This window comes from Pongo abelii, chromosome 10 (genome assembly GCF_028885655.2).
Source record: "Pongo abelii isolate AG06213 chromosome 10, NHGRI_mPonAbe1-v2.0_pri, whole genome shotgun sequence".
NCBI lineage: Eukaryota > Metazoa > Chordata > Mammalia > Primates > Hominidae > Pongo > Pongo abelii.
Window position 1 is genome coordinate 98786142 of NC_071995.2, and position 24979 is coordinate 98811120.

The window sequence follows — 24979 nt, forward strand, 5'->3', positions numbered from 1 at the left end:
GTGGCCGAGGGGCAGCGGGTCGTGGGGGTTCTTGAAGTAGCAGAGGCAGCAGCGGTGCGCGTCCAACACGAACCGACGGCTGCGGTAGCCACGCAGTCGCGCTGGTTCCCGCGCGGTACCCGCCCCGGGCTCTGCAGCCTCGCCCTCGCCGTCGCTGCCCTCCTCTGCCCGGGCTCCGGCCCCGGTATGGCTGCCTGCGCGCCAACCGTTTGTGCCCCGGCCCCCGCGCCTTCGCGCTGCGGCTGCTGCGCTCCCTGCCCCCGCGGCGCCCCCTCCCCGCCGCCCCGCTCCTCCCTCAGGCGCTCAAAGTGGCCTGGAACTTGTAGTACCCCCCGCGCCCCCCTCCAAGCCCCGTTGGCAGTTGTCTTCGCCCGCTGGCCGTTGCCCCCGCCCGCTGGCCGTTGCCCCCGCCCGCTGGCCGTTGCCCCCGCCCGCTGGCCGTTGCCCCCGCCCGCTGGCCGTTGCCCCCCGCGGCGCCCCGGAAGCCAGGTCCCGCCTCCCGCACCTGCCAAGTCCCCGCCCTGCCGGAGTCTCCCTCTGTCGCCCAGCCTGGAGTGTAGTGGAGCCACCTCGGCTCACTGCAACCTCCGCCTCCCGGGTTCAAGCAATTCTGCCGCCTCAGCCTCCCGAGTACTTGGGATTACAGGCGCCCGCCACCTCGCCCGGCTACTTTTTGTAATTTTAATAGAGACAGGGTTTCGCCGTCTTGGTCAGGCTGGTCTCAGGCTCCTGACCTCAAGTGATCTGCTTGCCTTGGTCTCCTAAAGTGCTGGGATTACAGGCGTGAGCCACCGCGTCAGGCCCAAAAGCCTTTTTTGGTTGAGAAAGTCTCACTCAGCTTCGTCCTGAAGAGCAAGTGGGCTGGGGAAGAGGAGAGTATGAATGTGAGTCCAAAAGCAAGGCAGTCGATAGATCTTCTTGCTGCGTATGGTTTTGCACTTTTTTCTTCAAAGAATGTCACCGTCTGAAGAATGCTATTGGAAGACACACACACACACACACACACATCACGCAGCCGGTTCTCTACAGGATTAGAAAAAACTTGCGCGAATCAATCTGCGCAGTTAAAAACAAATACGAAATGAGCGAGAAAGCACATAGCAGTCAAATCTCGCCACCGCATAAACAGGTTAAGTTTGGAAGCACAGCCCCTAACATTCAGTGCTGCTTAGCATCTCCGACTTCCGGCGTCCCCCGTTGCTAGGGTGACCAGAAGCGCGTCCTAACGCTCCGCCCAACAAACCATAGAGTACCGGAAAAAGCTCGAGCAGAGGGGTCAGAAAGGGAAAACAACGGAGGCTGCGGTGTGGTTGGTGGTGAGATGACGACCTTAGTGCTGGATAACGGAGCTTACAACGCCAAAATCGGTTACAGTCATGAAAATGTGTCGTAAGTGCTTTCTTTCTCCGAGGGACAAGATATATACGCCTAGTGGTTTCTTGTGCTACGTTTCATCTCCGGACATCAATGAACTGCAAACGCCCCCGCGCGGCCCTGACTTAGCCAGAGGGATTCCCTAGTTGGAGCTGGGTGGGTGGTTGTGATGCTTTGAACTGAAATTCATTTTGGTTTTAGTTTTGGGCTGCGAGGCCCCGGAAGTGGGATGTATGTTTTATTTCGTAACAGGAAATAGCCAAGGAAAATAGGCTTGTAGAGATGCGTTCCTGACAGAAGGGTCCGTAAAGTTCATCAGCCTTTGGAAACTGTGGGCACCGTGTTTGGGTGTATGTGGATTTTCCTGGGTACAAGATTATAGGTTTCATTAGATTCTCAAAGAGTTCTATGAGCCCCCAAAAGTCTAAAAATCACGGTCTTAGGATCTAGAGGCTTTGAAGACTTTGGCCTACTGGCCGACCTAGTTGGTAAGGTCAATTAGACAGAAGTACTATTAATACAATGGCATTCATAACATGTATAGTCATAAAATATATGTTTGAATAAATAAGCAAACCTATAGACACGCCTTTCCTTTATCAAATTAACAGAGCATTAAAAAAAATTCTTCCTCCCTCTTTTCCTTCTTTTTCATTTCTTTTGAAACAGAAATGAAAGAGAGAAATCAAACTGAGTAGGAATGTAAATTGTTACAATCTTTCTGGAAAACGTTTTGGCAATGTGTATCATTATCATGGTCACCGAGGCTGGAGTGCAGTGGCGCGATCTCAGCTCACTGCAGCCTGAATTCAAGTGATCCTCCCACCTCAGCCTCCAGAGTAGCTGAGATTATAGGCGTGCACCACCACGCCCGGGGAATTTTTTGTATTTTTACTAGAGACGGGGTTTCATCATGTTGGCCAGGCCGGTCTCGAGCCCCTGGCCTCAAGCAGTCTACCTGCGTTGGCCTCCCAAAGTGCTGGTATTACGGGCGTGAGCCACCACACCCAGCAGACACAGCAATAATTTTTTTTTTTTTTTTTTTTTTGGAGAGGGAGTCTGGCTGTCTTGTCCAGGCTGGAGTGCGGTGGCACGATCTTGGCTCGCTGCAACCTCTGCCTCCCGGGTTCAAGCCATTCTCATGCCTCAGCCTCCTAAGTAGCTGGGACTACAGGCGCGTGCCACCACGCTTGGCTAAGTTTTGTATTTTTAGTAGAGACGGGGGTTTCACCATATTGGCCAGGCTGCTCTGGAATTCCTGACCTCGTGATCTGCCTGCCTCGGCCTCCTAAAGTGCTGGGATTACAGGTGTGAGCCACCGTGCCCGGACATGACACAGCAATTCTGTTATTACTTAGAGAATTAATTAGAAGTGCTTTGTATTATTCATAGTCATCGTATACAGGCAGCCAAAAAATGGGAAGCCAGGTAAATAATCAGGAATAGCATATTGGCTAAATACACCAAAATATAACCTGAGACTGATAACAAATTCAGCTTCTTAAAATTATGTCTTCAAAGAACATTTAAACATGTGGAGAAAATGCTGACAGTATTATAAGTGAAATAAGCAGGTATAAAACTTTTTTTACAGTATTATCCCAGTGTCATCTCGTATACACATACAGACACATTTGTATGCATACATGTGTGTATAATTAATAATGGCTCTAGTTTGTCTTCCAAACCAGATTGTAAGCTCATGGCAAGCAGCAAGAGGCCCAGGTGGGCGAATCACGAGGTTAGGAGATAGAGAGCGTCATGGCTAACACGGTGAAACCCTGTCTCTACTAAAAATGCAAAAATTAGCAGGGCGTGGTGGCAGGCGCCTGTAGTCCCAGCTACCTGGGAGGCTGAGGCAGGAGAATGGCGTGGGCCTGGGAGGCGGAGCTTGCAGTGAGCTGAGATTGCACCACTGCATTCCAGCCTGGGGCGACAAAGCGAGACTCCGTCTCAAAAAAAAAAAAAAAACTTGCTACTTCTGTACCCTGTAGCAGCAGCAGTCTCCAACCTTTTTGGCACCAAGGCACCAAGGACTGGTTTCGTGGAAGACAATTTTAACATGTGGTTGGGGGTATGAGTGTGGTGATGGTTTTGAAATGAAACTATTCTCAGGTATTAGATTCTCACAAAAAAAGTGCACAAACTATATCCCTTGCATGCACAGTTCAAAATAGGGTTCGTGCTCCTATGAGAATCTAATGCTGTGGCTGATCTGACAGTAAGTGCAATTTAGGTGTTAATGCTCATGGCCCCACCCTCCTTCCCCACCCTGGTGCTCACCTCTTGCTATGAAGGCTTGGTTCCCAACAGACCACAGACAGGTACCGGACCACAAGCCCTGCGGTTGGGGACCCCTGCCCTGTAGCATCTTGCTGATTGAAGGTCTTTGGCTTCATGGGAACTTATTTTATTTTTTTGAGACAGAGTCTTGCTCTGTCGCCCAGGCTGGAGTGCAGTGGCACAATCTCTGCTCACTGCAACCTCCGCCTCCTGGGTTCAAGCAATTCTCCTGCCTCAGCCTCCCCAGTAGGTGGGATTACAGGCATGCACCACCATGCCCAGCTAATTTTTGTATTTTTTAGTAGAGACGGGGTTTTACCATGTTGGCCAGGCTGGTCTTGAACTCCTGACCTCATGATCCGCCCGCCTCTGCCTTCCAAAGTGCTGGGATTACAGGCTGTGAGCCACTGCTCCCGGCTGGAAACTTAATTTTTATGGCCATAATTTTTAACTTGTGAATCTTTTTTTTTTTTTTTTTTTTTTTTGAGACGGAGTCTCGCTCTGTCGTCCAGCCTGGAATGCAGTGGCGTGATCTTGGCTCACTGCAAGCTCTGCCTCCCGGGTTCACGCCATTCTCCTGCCTCAGCCTTCCAAGTAGCTGGGACTACAGGCTCCCGCCACCAGGCCGGCTAGTTTTTTGTGTTTTTATTAGTGACAGGGTTTCACCGTGTTAGCCAGGATGGTCTCGATCTCCTGACCTTGTGATCTGCCTGTCTCGGCCTCCCAAAGTGCTGAGATTACAGGCATGAGCCACCGCGCCCGGCCTAACTTGTGCATCTTTAATCCAAATGGTATTAAGACTTTCTGTGTTAAAGCCAGAAAGACTAGGACCTTTACCAAAGCACTGGCTTTCGTCTCTGCAGTGGCAGAAGCAATACTTACCTGTAAGGATTTCTTGAGGATTATTAGAGAAAGAAAGGATCCAGTATAGAACTTGTTACATACTGAACTTTAAACAAAATGGGGGGGGGGGCATTTTTGTGTTATTATTATTTTAAAATAGAGACAGGGCCTTGTTCTGTCCACCCAGGCTGGAATGCAGTAGTGGGATCACAGTCTGCATCTGCAGACTCCTGCGTTCAAGCAATTCCTCCTGCCTCAGCCTTCCTCTAGAAGATAGGAATATAGATGCTCATCACCATGCCTGCCTGATTCATATTTTTCTCTTTCTATTTTATTTTATTATTAGTTTTGAGACTGAGTTTTGCCCCGTCGCCAAGGCTGGAGTGCAGAGGTGCGATCTCGGACCACTGCAACCTCCACCTCTCAGGTTCAAGTGATTCTCATGCCTCAGCCTCTCTAGTGGCTGGGACTACAGGCATGTGCCACCATGCCTGGCTAATTTTTGTGTTTTTTTTAGTAGAGATGGGGTTTCACCCTGTTGGCCAGGCTGGTCTCGAACTCCTGACCTCAAGTGATCCTCCCGCCTTTGCCTCCCAAAGTGTTGGGATTACAGGCGTGAGCCACCACGCCCAGCCTTATTTTTTATTTTTGTAGAGACAGGTTCTGGCTATGTTGTCTAGGCTGATCTTGAACTCCTGGTCTCAAGCGATCATCCTGCTCCCAAATTGCTGGGATTATAGGCATGAGCCCCCACTCCCAGCCTTTTGTATTATTTTAAGACAGAATGAGAAACACTGGATATACTAATCTTAGGATACACTAATCTTTTGGCATCAAGAGTGGTGGTGAAGTAAAAATGTTTTTAGGTACTAAATTTTTAGGGGATAATTATTTGTTTCCTTGTTTCTAGGGTTATTCCTAATTGTCAGTTCCGGTCAAAAACAGCACGTCTTAAAACTTTTACTGCCAACCAGATAGATGAAATAAAAGACCCTTCTGGACTCTTTTACATCCTTCCTTTTCAAAAGGTAATCCAATTAATTATGTTTCATTTCAAGCATTGTAGACCTAAATTTAAAGATAATTTTAATTGTATGTAAAAGGCTGTGTGTAACTTAAATTTTAACTATAACCTAATTAAACCCAAATTAAAATTTAATTGTTTGGGTAAAAAAACGACCATGATTTAGTTACTTATTGTGAGTACTGATTTTTACTTACATTAAATCTAAGTGGTATGCACACATTAATTTAAGAAAATAAGTATAGGGAGGCAACTGTATTTATTGGTGTGTCTTTTGAACCTCTGACATTTTAGTTATTGCTTATTTGTGAGTTTGTTCTTTAACTTTTTAAAGGAGAAAAACATACTAACATAATTGGTTTGAAATTCATACAGCAGTATACCTATGTAGTAAACCTGCACGTTCTGCACATGTATCCCAGAATTTAAAGTATAATAAAAAAATTTTTTTAATTAAAAAAAAGAAATTCATACAGCGTTACACTGGAAATGATAACCATAGATAGAAATCAGTGATTTGGAATCTGATTTTTAAAAATTATTCAAATATTTATAATCTGATTTTTAAAAATTATTCAAATATTCTTGATAATTAAATTTATAAAAACATTTTTTAGGGCTACTTGGTGAATTGGGATGTTCAAAGACAAGTTTGGGATTACCTTTTTGGAAAAGAAATGTATCAGGTAACAAATTAGAGTATGTATTCAAATTCTATTTCCATGTTTAATTGTAATGAAAAATTAGAATTTATATTTTAAGATTTATAAACTTATGAATATGTTCTCAGCACATATTTAAGTCACTTTTAAAATAAATAATAAATGCAAGTGAATAAAATTTCCATGTTGAAGTAGAGGTTGAGTAAAGATAGTCTGTATGAAACTCAAAATTTTACTTCAGATTTCTATTATTAGATCAATTCACTATATCATCTTAATTTTCACAATAAAACGTTTTTGCTTACATATCTAAATACGTGAATATTACAAGAGGATTTTGTGTTTTTAATGTCTGTAATGTGATTATAGGTATAAGGAGAAAATGTTCAAGTTTTAATACTTCTCAAGAATGTGTGTGAGAGAATTTCATAAACTTGAATATTTTAAGCATCTTGCCCTTTTCCTTTTTTTTTTTTAATTTAAAACATCTGCAGGCCAAGCGCGGTGGCTCATGCCTGTAATCCTGGCACTTTGGGAGGCTGAGGCGGGTCGATCACTTGAGGTCGGGAGTTTGAGACCAGCCTGGCCAACTGGTGAAACCCCGTCTCTACTAAAAATACAAAAATTAGTCAGGCATGTTGGCACACACCTGTAGTCCTAGCTACTTGGGAGGCTGAGGCAGGAGAATTGCTTGAACCCGGAAGGTGGAGGTTGCAGTGAGCCGAGATTGCGCTATTGCATTCCAGCCTGGGTGAGACTATGTCTCAATAAATAAATAAATACATAAATAAAACATCTGCAAGGTTTTTTTAATTATGATTTTCTTTTCTTTTTAATAGACATGGGGTTTCACCATGTTGCCCAGGCTGATCTCAAACTCCTGGGCTCAAGCAATCCGCCCAGGTGTGAGCTACCGCACCGGCCCCATCTTCTCTTGTTTTGTCTTTGTCTTTGTCTTGTTCTGTCCTTTCTTTTTTTTTTTTTCTTTTTTTTTTTTTTTGAGGGGGAGTCTTGCTCTGTTGCCCAGGCTGGAGTGCAGTGGCATGATCTCAGCTCACTGCAACCTCTGCCTCCTGGGTTCAAGTGATTCTCCTGCCTTGGCCTCCTGAGTAGCTGGGATTACAGGCACGTGCCACCATACCCAGCCCATTTTTTTTTTTTAATTTTTTTTTATTTTTAGTAGAGATGGGGTTTCACCTTGTTGGCCAGGCTGGTCTGGAACTCCTGACCTCAGGTGATCTGCCTGCCTCAGCCTCCCAAAGTGCTGGGATTACAAGCTGAGCCATCCTGCCTGACCTTGTTTTCCTTTCATTTAGAAACATAACAACAGCCCCAATATTTGTTGTATCATTCATTAATGTTTCTATAATTGTCTTTAAACAATTTTATGGTAACATTTTCTTTCATTTTTTAGAGACAGAGTCTTTCTCTGTTGCACAGTCATGGCTCACTGCAGCCTCAATTTCCCAGGCTGAAGCAATTAGCCTATCTTATCCTTCTAAGTAGCCGGGACTACAGGCATGCACCGCCATGCCCCGTTAATTTTTATTTATTATTATCATTTTTTTTAGTAGAGGTGGGGTCTTGCTATGTTGCCCAGGCTGGTCTCATATTCCTAGCCTCAAGCAATCCTTCCACGTCAGCCTCCCAGAGTGCTGGGATTACAGGTATGAGCCACTGTGCCAGGCTGGTAACATTTTATTAATGCTACCTCTAACAGAAGTAAAATTGCATAATAGTTAAGTACATGGATTCTGTAACTAGACTCCCTGGATTCAAATCTTACCTATGTCATTAAATAGCTCTATGAACTTGGTCACTTATTTAACTTTTCTGTGCCTCAGTTTGCTCATCTATTAAATGGGGATAGTAATAAGACTTATCACGATTATTGTGAGGATTAAATAAATTTGTTTGTACATGTAAAACAAGTGTTAATTATCACTACAAATTATGAAACATTTTGGAATGTTTTCTCCTATAGGTTGATTTTTTAGATACTAATATTATTATCACTGAACCATACTTTAACTTCACTTCAATTCAAGAATCAATGAATGAAATTCTATTTGAAGAATACCAGTTTCAAGCAGTATTAAGAGTAAATGGTGAGTTCAAGTTTTCACTGAAATTGAGTTATATGACTGTGGATATGAATAGGGTAATACTCATAAAGTCTCAAAATATTAAGTGGCATTCTTGGCTAGCACAGTGACTAACACCTGTAACTCCATCAGTTTGGGAGGCTGAGGCGGGTAGATCACTTGAGTTTAGGAGTTTGAGATCAGCCTGGGCAACATGGTGAAACCCTGTCTCTACAAAAAAATAGAAAAATTAGTTGGGCATGGTGACATGCACCTGTAGTCCCAGCTAACTTACGAAGCTGAGGCAGGAGGATCATTTGAGCCCGGGAGGTTGAAGCCACAGTGAGCTGTGATTGTGCCAGCCTGGGTGACAGAGTGAGATCCTGTCTCTAAAAAAAAAAAAGAAATTGAGTTATGTGAAGCGTGAATATGGATATGAACCAAGTAAAGAAACTCTTAAAGTTCCATAATACTATGTGGCATTTTTTAGATTTGAAGGAAATAAGACTTGGATTTTTTTTTTTTTTTTTCCGAGACGGGGTTTTGGTCTTGTTGCCCAGGCTGGCGTGCAATGGAGCAATCTCTGCTCACCCTCCGCCTCCTGGGTTCAAGCGATTCTCTTGTCTCAGCCTCCCAAGTAGCTGGGATTACAGGCATTCGCCACCATGCCTGGCTAATTTTGTATTTTTAGTAGAGATGGAGTTTCTCCATGTTGGTCAGGCTAGTCTTGAACTCCTGATCTCAAGTGATCCACCCACCTTGCCCTCCCAAAATGCTGGGATTACAGGCATGAGCCACTGCACCTGGCAAGTTTTGGAATCTTAAAACTAAATGGACCCTTAGAGATTATATAGTCAGACATCTCTCATTTTATCTTTTTACTAATATTTCTTTTTAATGAAGTTACTGGCCACATATTTCTTATTTCTGGAAGATTCCGAGGTAGTTATCTTTCCTGTCATTTATGTGTTTGCAATTATTATTGCTTGTTTGTTTGTTTTTGTTAAGTCAGGGTCTTGCTCTGTTGCCCAGGCTAGAGTGTGGTGGCACGAACATGGCTCACTGCAGCCTCCACCTCCTGGGCTCAAGGGATCCTCCCGCCTCAGCCTCCCAAGTAGCTGGGACCACAGGTGTGTGCTGCCACGTCTGGCTGATTTATTTATTTTTTGTAGAGACAGGGTCTCATTTTGTTGCCCAGGCTGGTTTCGAACTCCTGGACTCAAGTCATCTTCCCGCCTTGGCTTCCCAAAGTGATGGGATTATAGGCGTAAACGATGGCTCCAGGCCGCATTCTTATTGTTTGAAATAATGTTAGTAGCTCAGGCTGCCAGTGTGAGGGAAAACAATCTGTAAATATCATCTAGAAGCAAGTTTATTACAGGCTTAGATTACATGACATGGTTGGGTACAATGAAAGTATTTAAATATTTAACTTTCAGAATTTAAGTCCATATAAGCAGCAGTATGGGCAGTGGTTAAGGGCACAATCTCAACCAGGTGCAGTGGCTCATGCCTATAATCCCAGAACTTTGGGAGGCCAAGGCAGCAGGACCACTTTAGGCTAGGTGGTCAACATAGTGAGACTCCATATCTACAAAAGAAAAATTAAAAAATTAACCAGGCATGGTGGTGCATGTGTATAGTCCCAGCTACTGGAGAGGCTGAGGCAAGAGGATCACTTGAGCCCAGGAGGTGGAGGTTGCAATGAGCCATGATTGTTACCACTGGGAAGGTGCTACTGGTAGAGGCCAAGATGCTGTTAAACATCCTACAACGCATAGGAAAGCCCTCTACAACAAGGAGTTATCCAACCCCCAATGTCAATAGTTCTGAGGTTGAGAACCCTGCTCTAAAGACACACTGCCTAGGTTTGAATCCTGGCTCTGGTACTTCCTAACTGTGTGACTTTGAGCACATTACTTAACTTCTCTGAGCTTCAGGTTCCTCATCTGTAAAACGGAATTGTTTTGAGTATTAACACACACACTCATTATACAGATTTTAGAATAGAGTCTGGCATGTAATAAATGATCAGTAAAAATGAGCTGCTGTTGTAATTCTTTTAAACTGTGGAGTGAATATTTACCTTTAAAAATGGATACCAAATTTTTATTATGTTTACCATGTAAGTGTGGTGTTTTAAAGTATAAACACTATAAAGATCTTTTGACAGTTATGAATAGTATTATAAATTAACATTTTTCATGTAATTAAAGGGAACATTTTTGTCTTGATGCTTGTCTTTGTTGTCTACCTTTTTAATTGCTTTAAATTAGTGTTATATTTTTGTTCACTTTTTTATCTTTTTTTTAAATAGCTGGGGCTCTCAGTGCACATAGGTATTTCCGAGATAATCCTTCCGAATTATGCTGTATCATTGTTGATAGTGGATATTCCTTTACACATATAGTTCCTTATTGTAGAAGTAAAAAGAAAAAAGAAGCAATTATTCGGTGAGTTGCATTTAATTTTCATATTGTTTCTAAAGATTAAACAGAATGATACGTGCAATAATTAAATTTGAATTCTCCCCTTTCAGGATAAATGTGGGAGGAAAACTCTTAACCAATCATCTAAAGGAGATCATATCTTACAGGTGATGCTTAGCTTTGATTCTTTGAGAGGATGGGGCTCTGGGGAGGAACCTTTTAAAGTAATTTAAGATTATTCCTTACTTTTAAGGCCAGGCATTGTGACTCACGCCTGTAATCCCAGCACATTGGGAGGCCGAGGGGGGGGGGGTGCATCACTTGAGGCCAGGAGTTCGAGACCAGCCTGGGCAACCTGGCGAAACCTCACCTCTACTAAAAATACAAAAATTAGCCAGGTATGGTGGTACACACCTGTAATCCCAGCTACTTGGGAGGCTGAGGCATGAGAATCATTTGAACCAGGAGGTGGAGGTTGCAGTGAGCCGAGATCACGCCACTTCACTCTAGCCTGGGTGACAAAGTGAGACTCTCTCTCTCAAAAAAAAAAAAAAAAATTGTAAATGTTGTACATTAACATGACGTATGCTACTATTTTTAATTTTATTGTGTTTAACACATAAGTAGAATTCTTAAATCTCAATTTCTTGTTACATTAACTTTGGATAGTATCATACCATCAGGATCCCTTTGCTCCCCTATGTGCCCTACTCCTTTATATTTGCTCCCCCACTGTGTCGCTGACCCCTGGCAACCACTGATTGGCTTTCCATCGCTATATGTTTGTTATCTGAAGAATGTTAGTTTCTTTTTGTCTGTTTTCTTTTTATAATTTTATTATTACTATTATTGTTATTTGAGGCAGGGTCTCACAGTGTTGCCCATGCTGGTCTCAAACTCCCGGGCTCAAAAGATCTCCCATCTCAGCCTCCCTTAGTAGCTGGGATTACTGACCTGCACTTCGCGCCCCTGAGCCTGGCAAGAATGTTAGTCTCAGATAACTAGAAGGAGGATATTGAGTGTTACCAATACACAAAAATGGATAAGTGTTGAAGATGATGAATATTCTAGTTATCCTGATCTGATGCACTGTGTGGGTTTCTTTTTGATTTTGAGACAGGGTCTTGCTTTGTCACCCAGGCTGGTGTGCAGTGGTGTGTTCATGATTCCCTGCATCCTCAACTCCTAGGCTCAAGAAATTATCCTGCCTCGGCCTCCCAAGTAGCTGGGACCATAGGCATGTGCTACCACACCTGGCTAATTTTTGTATTTTTTTGTAGAAACAGGTTCTCACTATGTTGCCCAAGCTGGCCTTAAACTCGTGGGTTTAAGCTGGCCTCCTGCCTCAGCCTTCCAAAGTGCTGGGATTACAGGCGTAGCCACAGCTCCCAGCAAAACATCACTGTGTATCTGAGAAATATGTACAATTATTACATGTCAGCTTAAAATATATACATACATGTTTTAAAGTTCTGGTGGGAGAATGAATACTGGGATGGCCACACCCAGTCATGCCATACATTTAGCAGTTTTTTCATTAGAAATAATTATGGCCAGGTGCAGTGGCTCACATCTGTAATCCCAGCACTTTGGGAGGTGGAAAAGTTTTTGTTTATTTTTAAACATCTTTATTTCTATAGTAAGCCAATGTTTAAGCTTCATCCTCAGTCAAACATTTATTGAACAGCTTGTATGTGCTTGGTACTGTGTGCTGACTCAAGAATACTTAATATAATCAGAAAAGAAAGTGCGTAGAGTTAAGGCATTGTAGCAAGATTCTATTCAGAATGGTTTGCGGGGGGATGTTTGCTCTTTAGTTAGATAAACCCCACTTAACATCTTTGTTTTCAGTTTCCTTACCTATAAACTAGACTAATACCTACCCTCAGAGGAATAGTGTGGAAATTAATGGAAGTAACAGTATTCCATAAAGTTAAAATTATTTTACACATTCGAGAATTTTAAAATTTCAAAGGATCAGTGGCCTGAAAATTTAATTCCAGAAAAAATTTCAGATAATTATAAATTATATTTAATTGTTTCTATTTCAAATTTTACAACTTTTATTCTGTTAGGCAGCTACATGTTATGGATGAAACACATGTGATTAATCAAGTGAAAGAAGATGTATGCTATGTGTCTCAGGATTTTTATAGAGACATGGATATTGCAAAGTATGTATAATGACAATCTAAGAATTGGAAAGTAGATTGTTGGGGGATGTTACACATAATTAGAATATTTCATAAATCTCAATTTTGTTTTCCAGGTTGAAAGGAGAAGAAAATACAGTAATGATAGACTATGTCTTGCCTGACTTCAGTACAATTAAAAAGGGCTTTTGTAAGGTAATTTTTAAAAACCATCAATGGTTGGTTGCTGCGGCTCATGTCTATAATCCCAGCACTTGGGGAGGCTAAGATGGGAGTTAAGAGACTGGCCTGGGCAACAAAGCAAGCCCCTGTCTCTATTATAAAATTAAAAAAAAAAAAAAAAAATCAGTGATATTTCAAGTGATCACCTCAGTTAGATTTGAAAAGAATTTCATTTAGGGCAGGTGCGGTGGCTCACACCTGTAATCCCAGCACTTTGGGAGGCTGAGGCAGGTGGATCACGAGGTCAGGAGTTCGAAACCAGCCTGGCCAACATAGTGAAACCCCGTCTCTACTAAAAATACAAAAAAAATTAGCCAGGTGTGGTGGCAGGTGCCTGTAGTCCCAGCTACTTGGGAGGCTGAGGCAGGAGAATCACTTGAACCCGGGAGGTGGAGGTTGCAGTGAGCTGAGATCACACCACTGCGCTCCAGCCTGGGCAACACAGCAAGACTCTGTCTCAAAAAAAAAAAGAATTTCACATCCAGCTGGGATTGGCAGGGCCTTAGAGAGTTGCTTTTCTTTTGTTTGTTTGTTTTGTTTTTTTGGGTTTTTTTGAGACAACATCTCACTCTGTCACCCAGGCTAGAGTGCAATGGTGCGATCACAGCACTGACTATAGCCTTGACCTCCCAGGCCCAAGTGATCTTCCTGTCTCAGCCTCCAGAGTTGCTGCGACTGCAGGCATGTGCCACCATGCCTGGCTCATATTTGTATTTTTTGTAGAGGTGGGGTCCTACAGTGTTACCTAGGCTGACCTTGAACTCCTGGGCTCAAATGATCCTCCTGCTTTGGCTCCTAGGTGTTGGGATTACAGTCGTGAGCCACAGCTCCTGGCCCTTCGAGAGTTGTTGATTACTACCTTCCTGCTGGCCATTTCACCCAGCAAAAGTGAAATTTGATTAATAAATTTCTTTGTAAATTTATTTAGAAAAAGAACTATCAGCCAAAAGATAGCACATAGGGCAAATCTGGAGATAAACAGTATCATTATGTATATTATGGCTAACCCATTTTTGTTTACTTAAAAATTAGTTTAAATTGAGTTAGAAATTGGTTATTTTCCTATTGTGAAAATTATTGACATAGCTGACCTAGGGCCAAATTCTACTTCTGTTTGGTCTGGTATGATTAGATTAGAAAAGGGCAAAATCCAATGGCGTTTCAAAGTGTTGAGAAGCAGTTTATCATGGATGTCAAAGTGATTTCTATTTATCTTTGATCAGCTCAGATAAAATTACTTCTGTGTTTAGGTAAATGTGAAGTTTGCATTTCTGGTTACCAACTTGATGAGGACTGTTGGGAAGTTAAAAATCTTTGGTCAGAAACATAAGCACATTTGCACAAGGAGACATTTATGATAATATTCATTGCAGTGTACTTTAAAATAATGAAAAATTGAGACCTGCCTAAATATCCACTGATGGAAGGAGATTAATTTTTGATATGTTCATATAGTAAAATAATAAGCAGTAGTGAAATCAAGTAGAGCTTATATAAACAGCATGGATAAATCTCAGAAATCTGATTTTCATAGAAAAGCACATTTTAGAAAGCTATGTACACTTTTAGTCTATGCAGAATAATAATATGTGTTCTCTTTTTGGTGAGAATAATAATATGTTATTAAGGTATACTTAAATATGAAGTAAAAGTATAAAAAACTATGTATGTGAATGATAAAACACCAAATTAGGGGAGTGTCAGCTTATCTGTAAAGTTACATTAAGCTGGTTGGTGAATACATGGGTTTTATATAATTAGTTGTACTTAGTATGCCTAAAAACAAAAGTGAATTTTTTGGGGCCAGATTATTGACGTGAAATATGAATCAGAGTTCAGAGACTACTTGGGTCCTTATAAAACTGAAATCATCCTTTTATGTTCTTAGAAACAGATCCTTGTGGCTGTGTGTGGTGGCACACACCTACCTATAATCCCAGCATTTTGGGAGACTGAAGTGGGAGGATTGTTTGAGACCAGCCTCAGCAACAAAGTGAGACCCTGTCTCTACCAAAAAAAAAAAATTAAAATTAGCTGGGCATGGTGTCACACACCTGTAGTTCTAGCTACTCAGGAGGCTGAGGTGGGAGGATTGCTTGTGCCCAGGAATTCGAGTTTACAGTGAACTATGATCATTTCACGGCACTCCAGAGCTGGGCAACAGAGCCAGATCCTGTCTCTTTAAAAACAAAAGAAACAAAAAACAAAAAGTGAAAGAGATCCTTATGAAAGGAACTAGGCTGGCTTTCAGAAATGGGAATTGAGATAGATGATGGGATAAGGTTGCCTGGGCATGTATCATGTAGAGAGAAACTGGAAGCCCAAGTCCTGGCTAGGACACGGAAGGTGTATTTTTTTTCTTCTTTACAAGACAAGAAAAACTGCCCCAAACATTTAAATACCAAACCTCTTTCTTACTAGGCACATTTGATCATTGTCATATTTTATAGCTGATACCTTGTGGAAATTTTATGGTAATCTGTAGGGTTAATAGGGGTAAAGTAATCCCTGATTTCTACAGAGATGGATCTGAGTAAAGTCTCAGTGATTTCCAGTCTCCTCAAATCTCACTGATCATTGGAATCTCTTGGGGCACTTCAAAACAAAACAAAACCTGTATCCATGTTCTCAGTTCCTCTTCCTAGAATTGCTTATTTCGTAAGTTTGAAAACTTAAAACCTCTTCCAGATGATTGGATAGTCAACTAGGAAATCTTTCTTTTTAGAAAAACTCTCCTTCCCTACAAATGACAACCTATTTGTTTATTGGACATTTTCTTCTAAACTCTGCCAGTTTCTTCCTTGCCAAATCATAAGCCGTGTTTTCTCAAGCGAGTACCTTATGCAATAAGCCAGCAGAGGTGTGGTTATTCTCCCAGTTGACCACTACTTTACTCATCTTTAGAAAAGGCAGAAGTCATATAAGGTTTTTTATTGGCCTTTGACCTTGTGAACAGAATCTGGTTATGGACTATGTGGGCTTCATTTACTCAGGATACACTGTTGCTGATTCTCATATATAATGTGTTTAATAGCAGATGAGTGGACAAAGTCAGGTGGAACTGGGCTTTTGGCAGATGATACAGTGTTACAGCAAATGTTTATTGTAGAAAGAATGGTTTAATCTCTGTCAGTTTCGTTAAAATGTATGCCTTATTCAGAGTCTGTGTTCAATCATCTTAATTTTTTAAAGATTTAGAAAGTTATATTTTATATGTTGGAATTTTTTATATTGTTTTGATTTTAATACTTGATTAAAATAAATATTTATTTGAGAGCCTTTATTCCTAGGGTTTTGTTAACACTTGAACTTTGATAGTTTCAACAATATTTTTAAGTAGTTGGGGGAAGTTACATACTTGATTTTCTAGCACTAATGGTAGTAACAATGGCAATAAAAATAGGCCTGTAATATCATTACAGATAACAACCAATAGAAATTCCAGTTTTCTTTCTTATCAGAAAGAGGAAGCCTACTAATGTATAATGTATTTGACTGACCTAAATTGAGAAAATCGTCCTCATCATGGATTACCACTTTCTGCAGAGCCAGTATAACATACACTGATCATTTCTTTAATTGTACTGGAACTAACTTTTTGTTTGTTTTGAGACGGGGTCTCGTTCTATAGCCCAGGCTGGAGCGCAGTGGTGTGATCACAGCTCACTGCAGCTTTCACCTCTCAGGCTCAAGTGATCCTCCCACCTTAGCCTCCCAAGTAGCTGGGACCACAGATGGTCACCACCACGCCTGACTAAGTTTTTAAGAAGTTATTTGTATGAGGTACCACGCTCATCTATGTTGCCCAGGCTAGCCTCAACTCCTGGGCTCAAGTGATCCTCCCGCTTTGGCCTCCAAAGTGCTGGGATTATAGGCGTGAGTCAGTGTGCTCAGCCTCCAGATTACTTGTTAATGGTTAATGGCTTTAGTGCTAACATTTAACAAGGATATCTAGTTCTGGCTGTCTCCCCTAGTCACTCATTTAATCCAGAATAAGTCACATGATCCTCTTCTGTCAATCAGGGCTATAAACTAGATAACCTCTAATGTTTTGTCAACTGAAATTCCTAAGTCTGCAACTATCTCAGGTTATTTTGAATGTTGACAAAATGAGTTATATCCCTTAAACTCAAGTCAGTGAATGGCTGCAATTTAATGAATTTGTAAATTCATAGAAAATATTTTCCATTCTGCTTGAGAAGGAAGAATACTTCTATGAGGTATAATACTCTTCTCTTTGTTACTATATAGCAATATTTTGGGTTAAAAGTGATTTATTGTTTTCTGGGTTAAAAGTGATTTATAGTTTTCTGTTCTTCCTGGAGTATTTGTGAATATTGTGTAGTTTTCAGGATATTTTTTATTTTAGAATAATGTTTTGAGCATGGAATTCCCAAATGATCAAAATCTAACCATTCATATCCAGGTTATGAGTGGTAGTATCATGGAAGGAATATTTTGTATGTGCTGTGGATTATAATATGAGTGACCTTGAACAAGTAATGTAGCCTTGCAGAGCCCAATTGCATCATTAATTTAAAAGGAAAATATGCCCGTGTTACAGGGTTATATGAGAGTTCAGTGGGATAATGTATGTAATATGTTTAATGAATGACATGTTGCTGTCTTGCTTACTATTATTCAAGAATTCATTGAGTATCTACTGTGTGCCAGGTACTTTTTTATACTAGTTAGTGGATATGTGATGGTGAACAATATAAGCTATGAAGGATAATATAGGGTGATAGAGAATAGTGAAGGATCTTTTTATTTGGGAAGCAGAAAAAACCTCTCAGGAAGCTGAAAGCTGAATAGAGAGTAGATGGCTGATTATATTAAGGGACCTATCCTTTTATGGGAGGACAACTGCATTTATAAGTCAAATGAAATGAGTGTCTTTACCTGAATCTATGAAAGCTAATGGCTGTAAAATTGAGAGGGACCATTATTTTAATGATTTAGAATATTGTGGAAGGAGATTATTTTTGCAGCCCCCTCAGCACTACAGCTCACAGAATGGGTGGGTTAGCAGAAAATAAATAACAAGAAAATATGAGTCATGGTTGTTTAAAGTTTGTTATACATAGGCCTCATATAAAGTTAGCATTATAAGGTAATTTCAAGGATAAGGACCATGGACTTGCTTACATCATTTGGAAACTAATTTTGAATAGAGATTGAATACATATTAAAGAAATGTAGAGATGTAGGCTCTTTCCAGAACGGAAAGGGGGAGTCCTAATAGAATAGAGCCACATATCCAGTAAACACCTAAATTAGGGGAGTGAAAGTAGACAGTACCAGAAACACAAGACATAGTAAATGTTTTTTATTTAGAATATGTTCTTTGTTCCCTAGAAACTAGAATTATTGTACCATTATAGGTAGATTATGAAGTTCTCTCTTGTCTCTCCTCCTTTTTTTCTTTGTATTTTAATAATTTTTTTTTGTTTTTTAAGAGACAGGGGTCTCGCTATGTTTCCCAGGCTGTCTTGAACTCCTGGGCTCAAGTGATCCACCCGCCTTGACCTCCCAAAGTGCTGGGATTACAGACGTGAGCCAGGGCACCTGGCCCTCTTTGTATTTTAAAGTACGTGGAATAAAGCTGCCAAATTATCCTTGAAGGAACAGCCATATTAGTGTCAGTAATTATTTAGTTGTGTTTTGTGTGATTTTGTCAACAGTAAAGGCAGCCACACATTCTTCTAAATTTTGAGAATCCTGAAACTTCCAAGAACATTATTAATATATTATTACTATTAATATATTATTGCATATATATTATTGCATATTACTAATTATTAGTCATGTGAGCTAGATAATATAACTTAAACTTTTAATCTTCTTTTTCTTTAAGCCAAGGGAAGAGATGGTGTTGAGTGGAAAATACAAATCTGGGGAACAAATTCTTCGTTTGGCCAATGAGAGATTTGCTGTTCCAGAAATACTCTTTAATCCTTCTGATATAGGCATTCAAGAAATGGGAATTCCAGAAGCTATTGTCTATTCAATTCAAAATCTACCTGAAGGTACATAAATAGAGTAAAATACTAAAGAATTATTTTAAAAACATAAGCCCTATGAACCCTGTTTCTTCTAAATAATTTCAGGCAAATTGGTGAGTCTCTTTTATTTGCAGAGATTTGTAGATCCCATAATGCATTTACATAATTCTTGATTCATCTTTGGTTATAAGTTTTTTTCTTTTATCTTTTTTTGTGATTATAAATTTGATAGAGGAAAAATCATTACGGTCCATTTAAACTTGAAGAAATGTATCTCTCCATGAGTATTAAATTGCCATATCCATTTTAGGAAAGTTTTAATTTAACCCAGATCTGTACAGAATATAAATTTATAATTTAACAATTTAATGGTTTTCAGCTATTGGTAGCCTGACTTATTCTTTCTGTTATATTTAGAGTAACATACAGGATTAATTTTAAAGAGATTGGAATATGGTGCTTCATAGTGATTTCTGGATTCTCCTGAAACATGCCTTAAGTAAATAATGTTCCAGAGTTTTAGGGTACTTTACTATCTCCCTGATTCGCAAGAAGTAGGCATTGGAGAAAATCTAGCACAGGCCATGTGCTTTCCTCTCATTAAAAAAAAAAAAAAGAAAGAAAAACAATGCTATCCATACATAATTATTTCACAGCTATTTTCATATTTCACATTTGATATAAAGTTGCAGTCATGATGTGTACAACATTTTGTACTACACTGCTTTAATGTCATGGCAGAGTGAGACTCAAGGTCAATATAAGGAAATTCTGCCCTTGTTTTACTGAACAGAAACATTAGGTGGGACGGCCCATACCTGTTAATTCTTGATGGATTTTACAGTGGTGTTTGGAAGGCTTTTAATACTTAACATTTGCTATCATGTAACTTTAATGAGTGTTCATACTCAGATCCCTTTTTTAAACATAGTTTATGAGTGTTTTTAACTATCAAAGGTAAATATTGCGCCACATACATGTTTGCCTCAATGAGATAATGTGGAGATTTGGGCTTGTAAGTTCAAACGTCATGAAAGACCTCCTTTTCATCCTTATGGTAGCTCACAGTCTCAGCCTACAGCAAGAACCACCCCACCTCCATTTTAGAGAAGAATAATTATAATTACCAACTGTTTTTTTACTACAGTGTCACTCATTTATATATGGCTTACATGAGTGTACAGTAAGTAGCCAGTAGTTTACCCCCCTCACCTTAGGTTTTTCTTTTAAAGATCTATGAGGTCATATTTCACTGTTTCATGTCTTTATTTGTATAAACTGTAACCTCATTACAAATCTTAGAATGGACCTGAAAATTTATTTGGTTTCCCACCAGTAACTGTAATCCCTAATTGCTTCTTATCTGATCCCTCATCCATATCTTTCCAGAAAAGTAAACAGATTTTTTAATGCCTTTTTTCCTTTTCTTCTCCTTTTCTTCTTTTAAAGAAATGCAGCCGCATTTTTTTAAGAACATTGTCTTGACAGGAGGAAATTCCCTTTTCCCAGGATTTAGGGATCGGGTTTACTCAGAAGTTCGATGTCTTACTCCAACAGATTATGATGTTTCTGTTGTGCTGCCTGAAAAGTAAGTGTTGTTTTATATAGAAACGAAACATGGAAGTCCGCATGTAGAAAAGGTGGTCTGTTGACTTGAGTTTAAAACCTGGCTCTCCCACGGTGGCAGGTTCATTTCACCTGCTGAATATTCATTTTTTTTCTTTCAAAAATTGAAATGATAAACCTTACATTTCACTAAATTAAATGGAAGTATGTAAAGTGCCAACCATAATGTTTCGTACACAATGGGTGCTCAACTAAGTATATAGGGTGATTACTCCCGTGTAGTAAATCAGCCTTGGTCCTAAGGGATTTTTATAGGCAAAGCAATCAGGTTATTGTCTATATGATTTATCTGAGATGTATTATTTCTTGACAGTTTCTGTCAGGAATAGAAATTGAATAATTGAACCATCGTGATAAGTTTTATCAATTCATAAATTGTTTTAGAATTTTTAAAATTCTCCTTTAAGTGACTTTTACTAATGAGGTTTTTAAAATTCAAAACTGTTTTATGTTTACCCTGTACAGTGTTATATGAGAAAAAGTGCATATCATCACTTCCACTTTAGTGGTTAAAATAAACTAAGGTAGGGCCAGGCGCAGTGGCTCTTGCCTGTAATCCCAGCACTTTGGGAGGCTGAGGCAGGCAGATCACTTGAGCTCAGGAGTTTGAGACCAGCCTGGGCAACATGGTGAAGCCCCGTCTCTACAAAAAATTAGCCAGATGTGGTGGTGTGCACCTGTAGTCCCAGCTACTCAGGAGGCTGAGGTAGGAGGATCATTTGAGCCCAGGAGGTGGAGGTTGGTGTGAGCTAAGATTGCACCACTGTATGCTAGCCTAGGTGACAGAGCAAGACTATGTCTCAAAAACAAACAATCAAACCCCCCTGCAAAAAAACCCCAAAAAACCGAAGGTAGAATTTTACAGCTCTAAGAGCTTATATATCATCCTATTCTATAGTCTTATTTTGTAAATAAAGAAACAAGGGCTCATGAGTTGGCAAATGCCTTATGGTGAGTTAATAGCAATGATCAGATTAAAACCCAGTTTTCTTACCTTGAGTGAGGACTTCTTACCCAAAATATATGTCTAAAAAACTCACCCCTAGTGTTAGTGGCAGAGTTGCAAACAAGACCCCACATACCTGACTCTTAATTCTAGAGTTTTGTTTTAAAGCTAAAGTAGAATTTTCCAAAATCAACAGAAGTTAATAGAAGGCCCTCATTGGTATCACTTTCTTTTATAGCTATGAGATAAAAGAATAAACAATTTAAAAATGTTGGGATGATTTTTATCACCACTAATGTTCATATGTTCTTAAGAGTATAAAGCATGTTGGCTTTTTATCTTGCATGAACAGATTACAGGCCAAGGGATCCACAGAAATAGGTCTTATTATTTTATTAAATAAATTTTTATTGTACATGCACTGCTTTTATATATGTATAAATATATGTGTATACTTATATATAAATCTGTTTTTATAAAAGCTTAATGCAAATATAACAAATACAATAAAACATTTATTGGCCAGGTTTGGTGGCTCACACGTGTAATTCTACTACTTTGGGTGGCCAAGGTGGGGAGATCACTTGAGTCCAGGAGTTTGAGGTTACAGTCAGTTAGGATTGCGTCACTGCACTCCAGCCTGGGCAACAGTGTTTGACCCCGTCTCTAAAAAAATAGAAGGAAAAAAGAAAGAAAAGAAAACCTTTTTTTTTTTTCTGTAGAGACAGAGTCTCACTGTTTCACCCAAGCTGGCCTCCAACTCCTGGGCTCAGTAATCTTCTGCCTTAGCCCAGCCAAGTTGGGTTTTGGGGGGGTTTTTAAATTTTTTTTTATTTTTTGAGATGGAGTCTCACTCTGTTGCCCAGGCTGTAGTGCAGTGGAGCAATCTCGGCTCACCACAACCTCTGCCTCCCAGGTTCAAGCGATTCTCCTGCCTCAGCCTCCCGAATAGCTGGGACTACAGGTACACGCCATCATGCCCGGCTAATTTTTGTATTTTTAGTAGAGATGGGGTTTCACCATGTTGGCCAGGTGGGTCTCAAACTCCTGACCTTGTGATCCGCCCGCCTTGGCCTCCCAAAGTGCTTAGATTACAGGTGTGAGCTACTGCGCCTGCCTTTGGGTTTTTTGTTTTTTTTTTGAGACAATCTCGCTCTGTTACCAGGCTGGAGTGCAGTGGTGTGATCATGGCTCACTGCACCCTTGACCTCTGGACTCAGGTGATCCTTTCACCACAGCCTTCCACGTAGCTGGGACTGCATGCATGTGCCACCATGCCTGGCTAATTTTTAAAGTTTTTGGTAGAGATGGGATCTTGCTTTGTTGCTCAGGCTGGTCTTAAACTCCTGGGCTCAAGCAGTCCTCCCACCTCGACCTGCTAAAGTGCTGGGATTACAGGTGTGAGCCACCATAACTGACCTTTGTTTAAGAGACAAAGTCTCCCTCTGTCACTTGTGTGATCATAGCTCACTGCAACTTTGAACTCCTGGGTCCAAGCAATCCTCCTGCCTGAGCCTCCTAAGTAGCTAGGACTACAGGTATATGCCACGACAGTTGGCTAGAAAACATTGATTTAACTTTTTTCTTTACCTTTTTCAGATTTGCAGCTCTAAACTGGGGAAAAAGAACAGTAGAAATAGAATTGAGTCATAACACAAAGTATAACCTTGGTTGTAGATAGCAAAACCAAACTAGATGTTTTACCTGCTCTAATTTTACCTATTGTCTGTGTCTTCCCACATAATTGTTTATCACACACTGTGTTTTCTGTTTCATTTATTAGAGGCAACAAAGTGTAGCAGCAAAAGCACAGACTGTGAAAACAGTTCTGAGTTAAATCCTAGTTCTAGCCTAAATTCTAGTTTCAGACTGAACTTCTCTGAGCCTCATTTTTCAAATCTAGAACGTGGGAGTAGGCTGGGCGTGGTGGCTCACTACTATAACCCCAGCACTTTGGGAGGCCGAGGTGTGTGGATCACCTGAGGTCAGGAGTTCGAGACCGGCCTGGCCAACATGGTGAAACCCCACCTCTACTAGAAATACAAAAAAATTAGCCATGTGTGGTGGCATGTGCCTGTAGTCCCAGCTACTTGGGAGGCTGAAGCAGGAGAAACGCTTGAACCTGGGAGGCAGAGGTTGCAGTGAGCTGAGATTGCGCCACTGCACTCCAGCCTGGGCGATAGAGTGAGACTCTGTCTCAAAAAAAAAAAAAAAGAAAAAAGAAAGTGGGAGTAATAGCTATTTTATGGGTTGCTATGAAAATTATTGAGATGACATATCTTTGCCACATACAGAATTTAGACTCAGTATGACAGTTTTTCCTTTTAGGCATCTTTTGATCTTTTGCTTATATTCTTGTTTTTTCTTTAGAATTAGAGGGTCCATAAATTCAGGACATAGGGAAAAAGGAACATTTACTATTTTGTTGCAGTGAACAAGGTTCCTTTCCTTTTTGGGTTGCTCTGCTCATATGAAATGCATGCTTATTTCTGTACCTTAAATGATTTTCTGTTGGGTTGGGTAGAGCTTGCCACATATTAATGGCAAAAAACACAAATTATTTTTGCACCAACCTAATAGTAATTTATGTTTCAGGCATTTCAGTTTTCCTTTAAAATCATCTGGGTTCATTTATACCTTTATTTTCAGCCCTATTACTTATGCCTGGGAAGGTGGAAAATTGATATCAGAGAATGATGATTTCGAAGATATGGTGGTAACAAGAGAAGATTATGAAGAAAATGGACATAGCGTCTGTGAAGAGAAATTTGATATTTAAGCAACATTTTTGAATGAAAGTTGTGACTGTAAGGTTTAATTTCAAAGTTCCTTTTAAAAGAGGTTAAGGAACTGTGTTACCTTTCGTCCTAAGAAAAAGGCTTGAATTTATGTAAATACTTTGATCGATTGCTAATTTTCAAAGGCTTCTTAGGTAGGTTATTACAGTAAACTGTAACTCAGTCCGCATTTTCATTTAGGAGCTAGACTACCGTAACAATGCTTATGCTGTTTCCAAGGGTAGGTTATTTTTCATTAAAAGAAGAACGAATGCATTTTAAGTTTAATTCTTCATAGCTGAAAGCACAAACTTAATGGCTTCACTGGACAGTTTTCCTTAGAAGGTAGTTTTGTGTGACTGTGACTGAAGTATTTTATTTAAAAATTGTCATTCTTATTTATACATTCTAAAGTTGGAAAGACTGATCTTATATGTGTATAATGTTTATTATATGTGTATATAATTTACGCATATAAATTATATGTGTAAAGTATATAGAATACATTTAAAAGGGTGGAGACTAAGCTAATAAAGTTTTTTTGGTCACTA

General features: G+C 40.1%; 1 protein-coding gene across 1 annotated transcript; it reads left to right on the forward strand.

Annotated features, from left to right (window-relative positions):
• The first annotated feature begins 508 nt into the window (after positions 1-508).
• ACTR6 (actin related protein 6) lies at positions 509-24979 on the forward strand. Its single transcript, XM_009248144.3, has 11 exons — positions 509-1389; positions 5411-5528; positions 6142-6210; positions 8171-8294; positions 10588-10723; positions 10810-10866; positions 12775-12873; positions 12969-13047; positions 18932-19103; positions 20529-20667; positions 24301-24979. Exons 1-11 carry the CDS (start codon positions 1322-1324, stop codon positions 24428-24430), a joined length of 1191 nt encoding a protein of 396 aa, XP_009246419.1. The 5' UTR covers positions 509-1321; the 3' UTR covers positions 24431-24979.

Excerpts from the sequence above, each read along its gene's own strand:
- ACTR6 (XM_009248144.3), top strand. The coding sequence starts at position 1,322 with ATGACGACCTTAGTGCTGGATAACGGAGCTTACAACGCCAAAATCGGT. Across the intron at positions 1,390-5,410 it reads TACAGTCATGAAAATGTGTC|GGTTATTCCTAATTGTCAGT; the intron begins GTAAGTGCTTTC and ends CCTTGTTTCTAG. Across the intron at positions 8,295-10,587 it reads AGCAGTATTAAGAGTAAATG|CTGGGGCTCTCAGTGCACAT; the intron begins GTGAGTTCAAGT and ends TTTTTTAAATAG.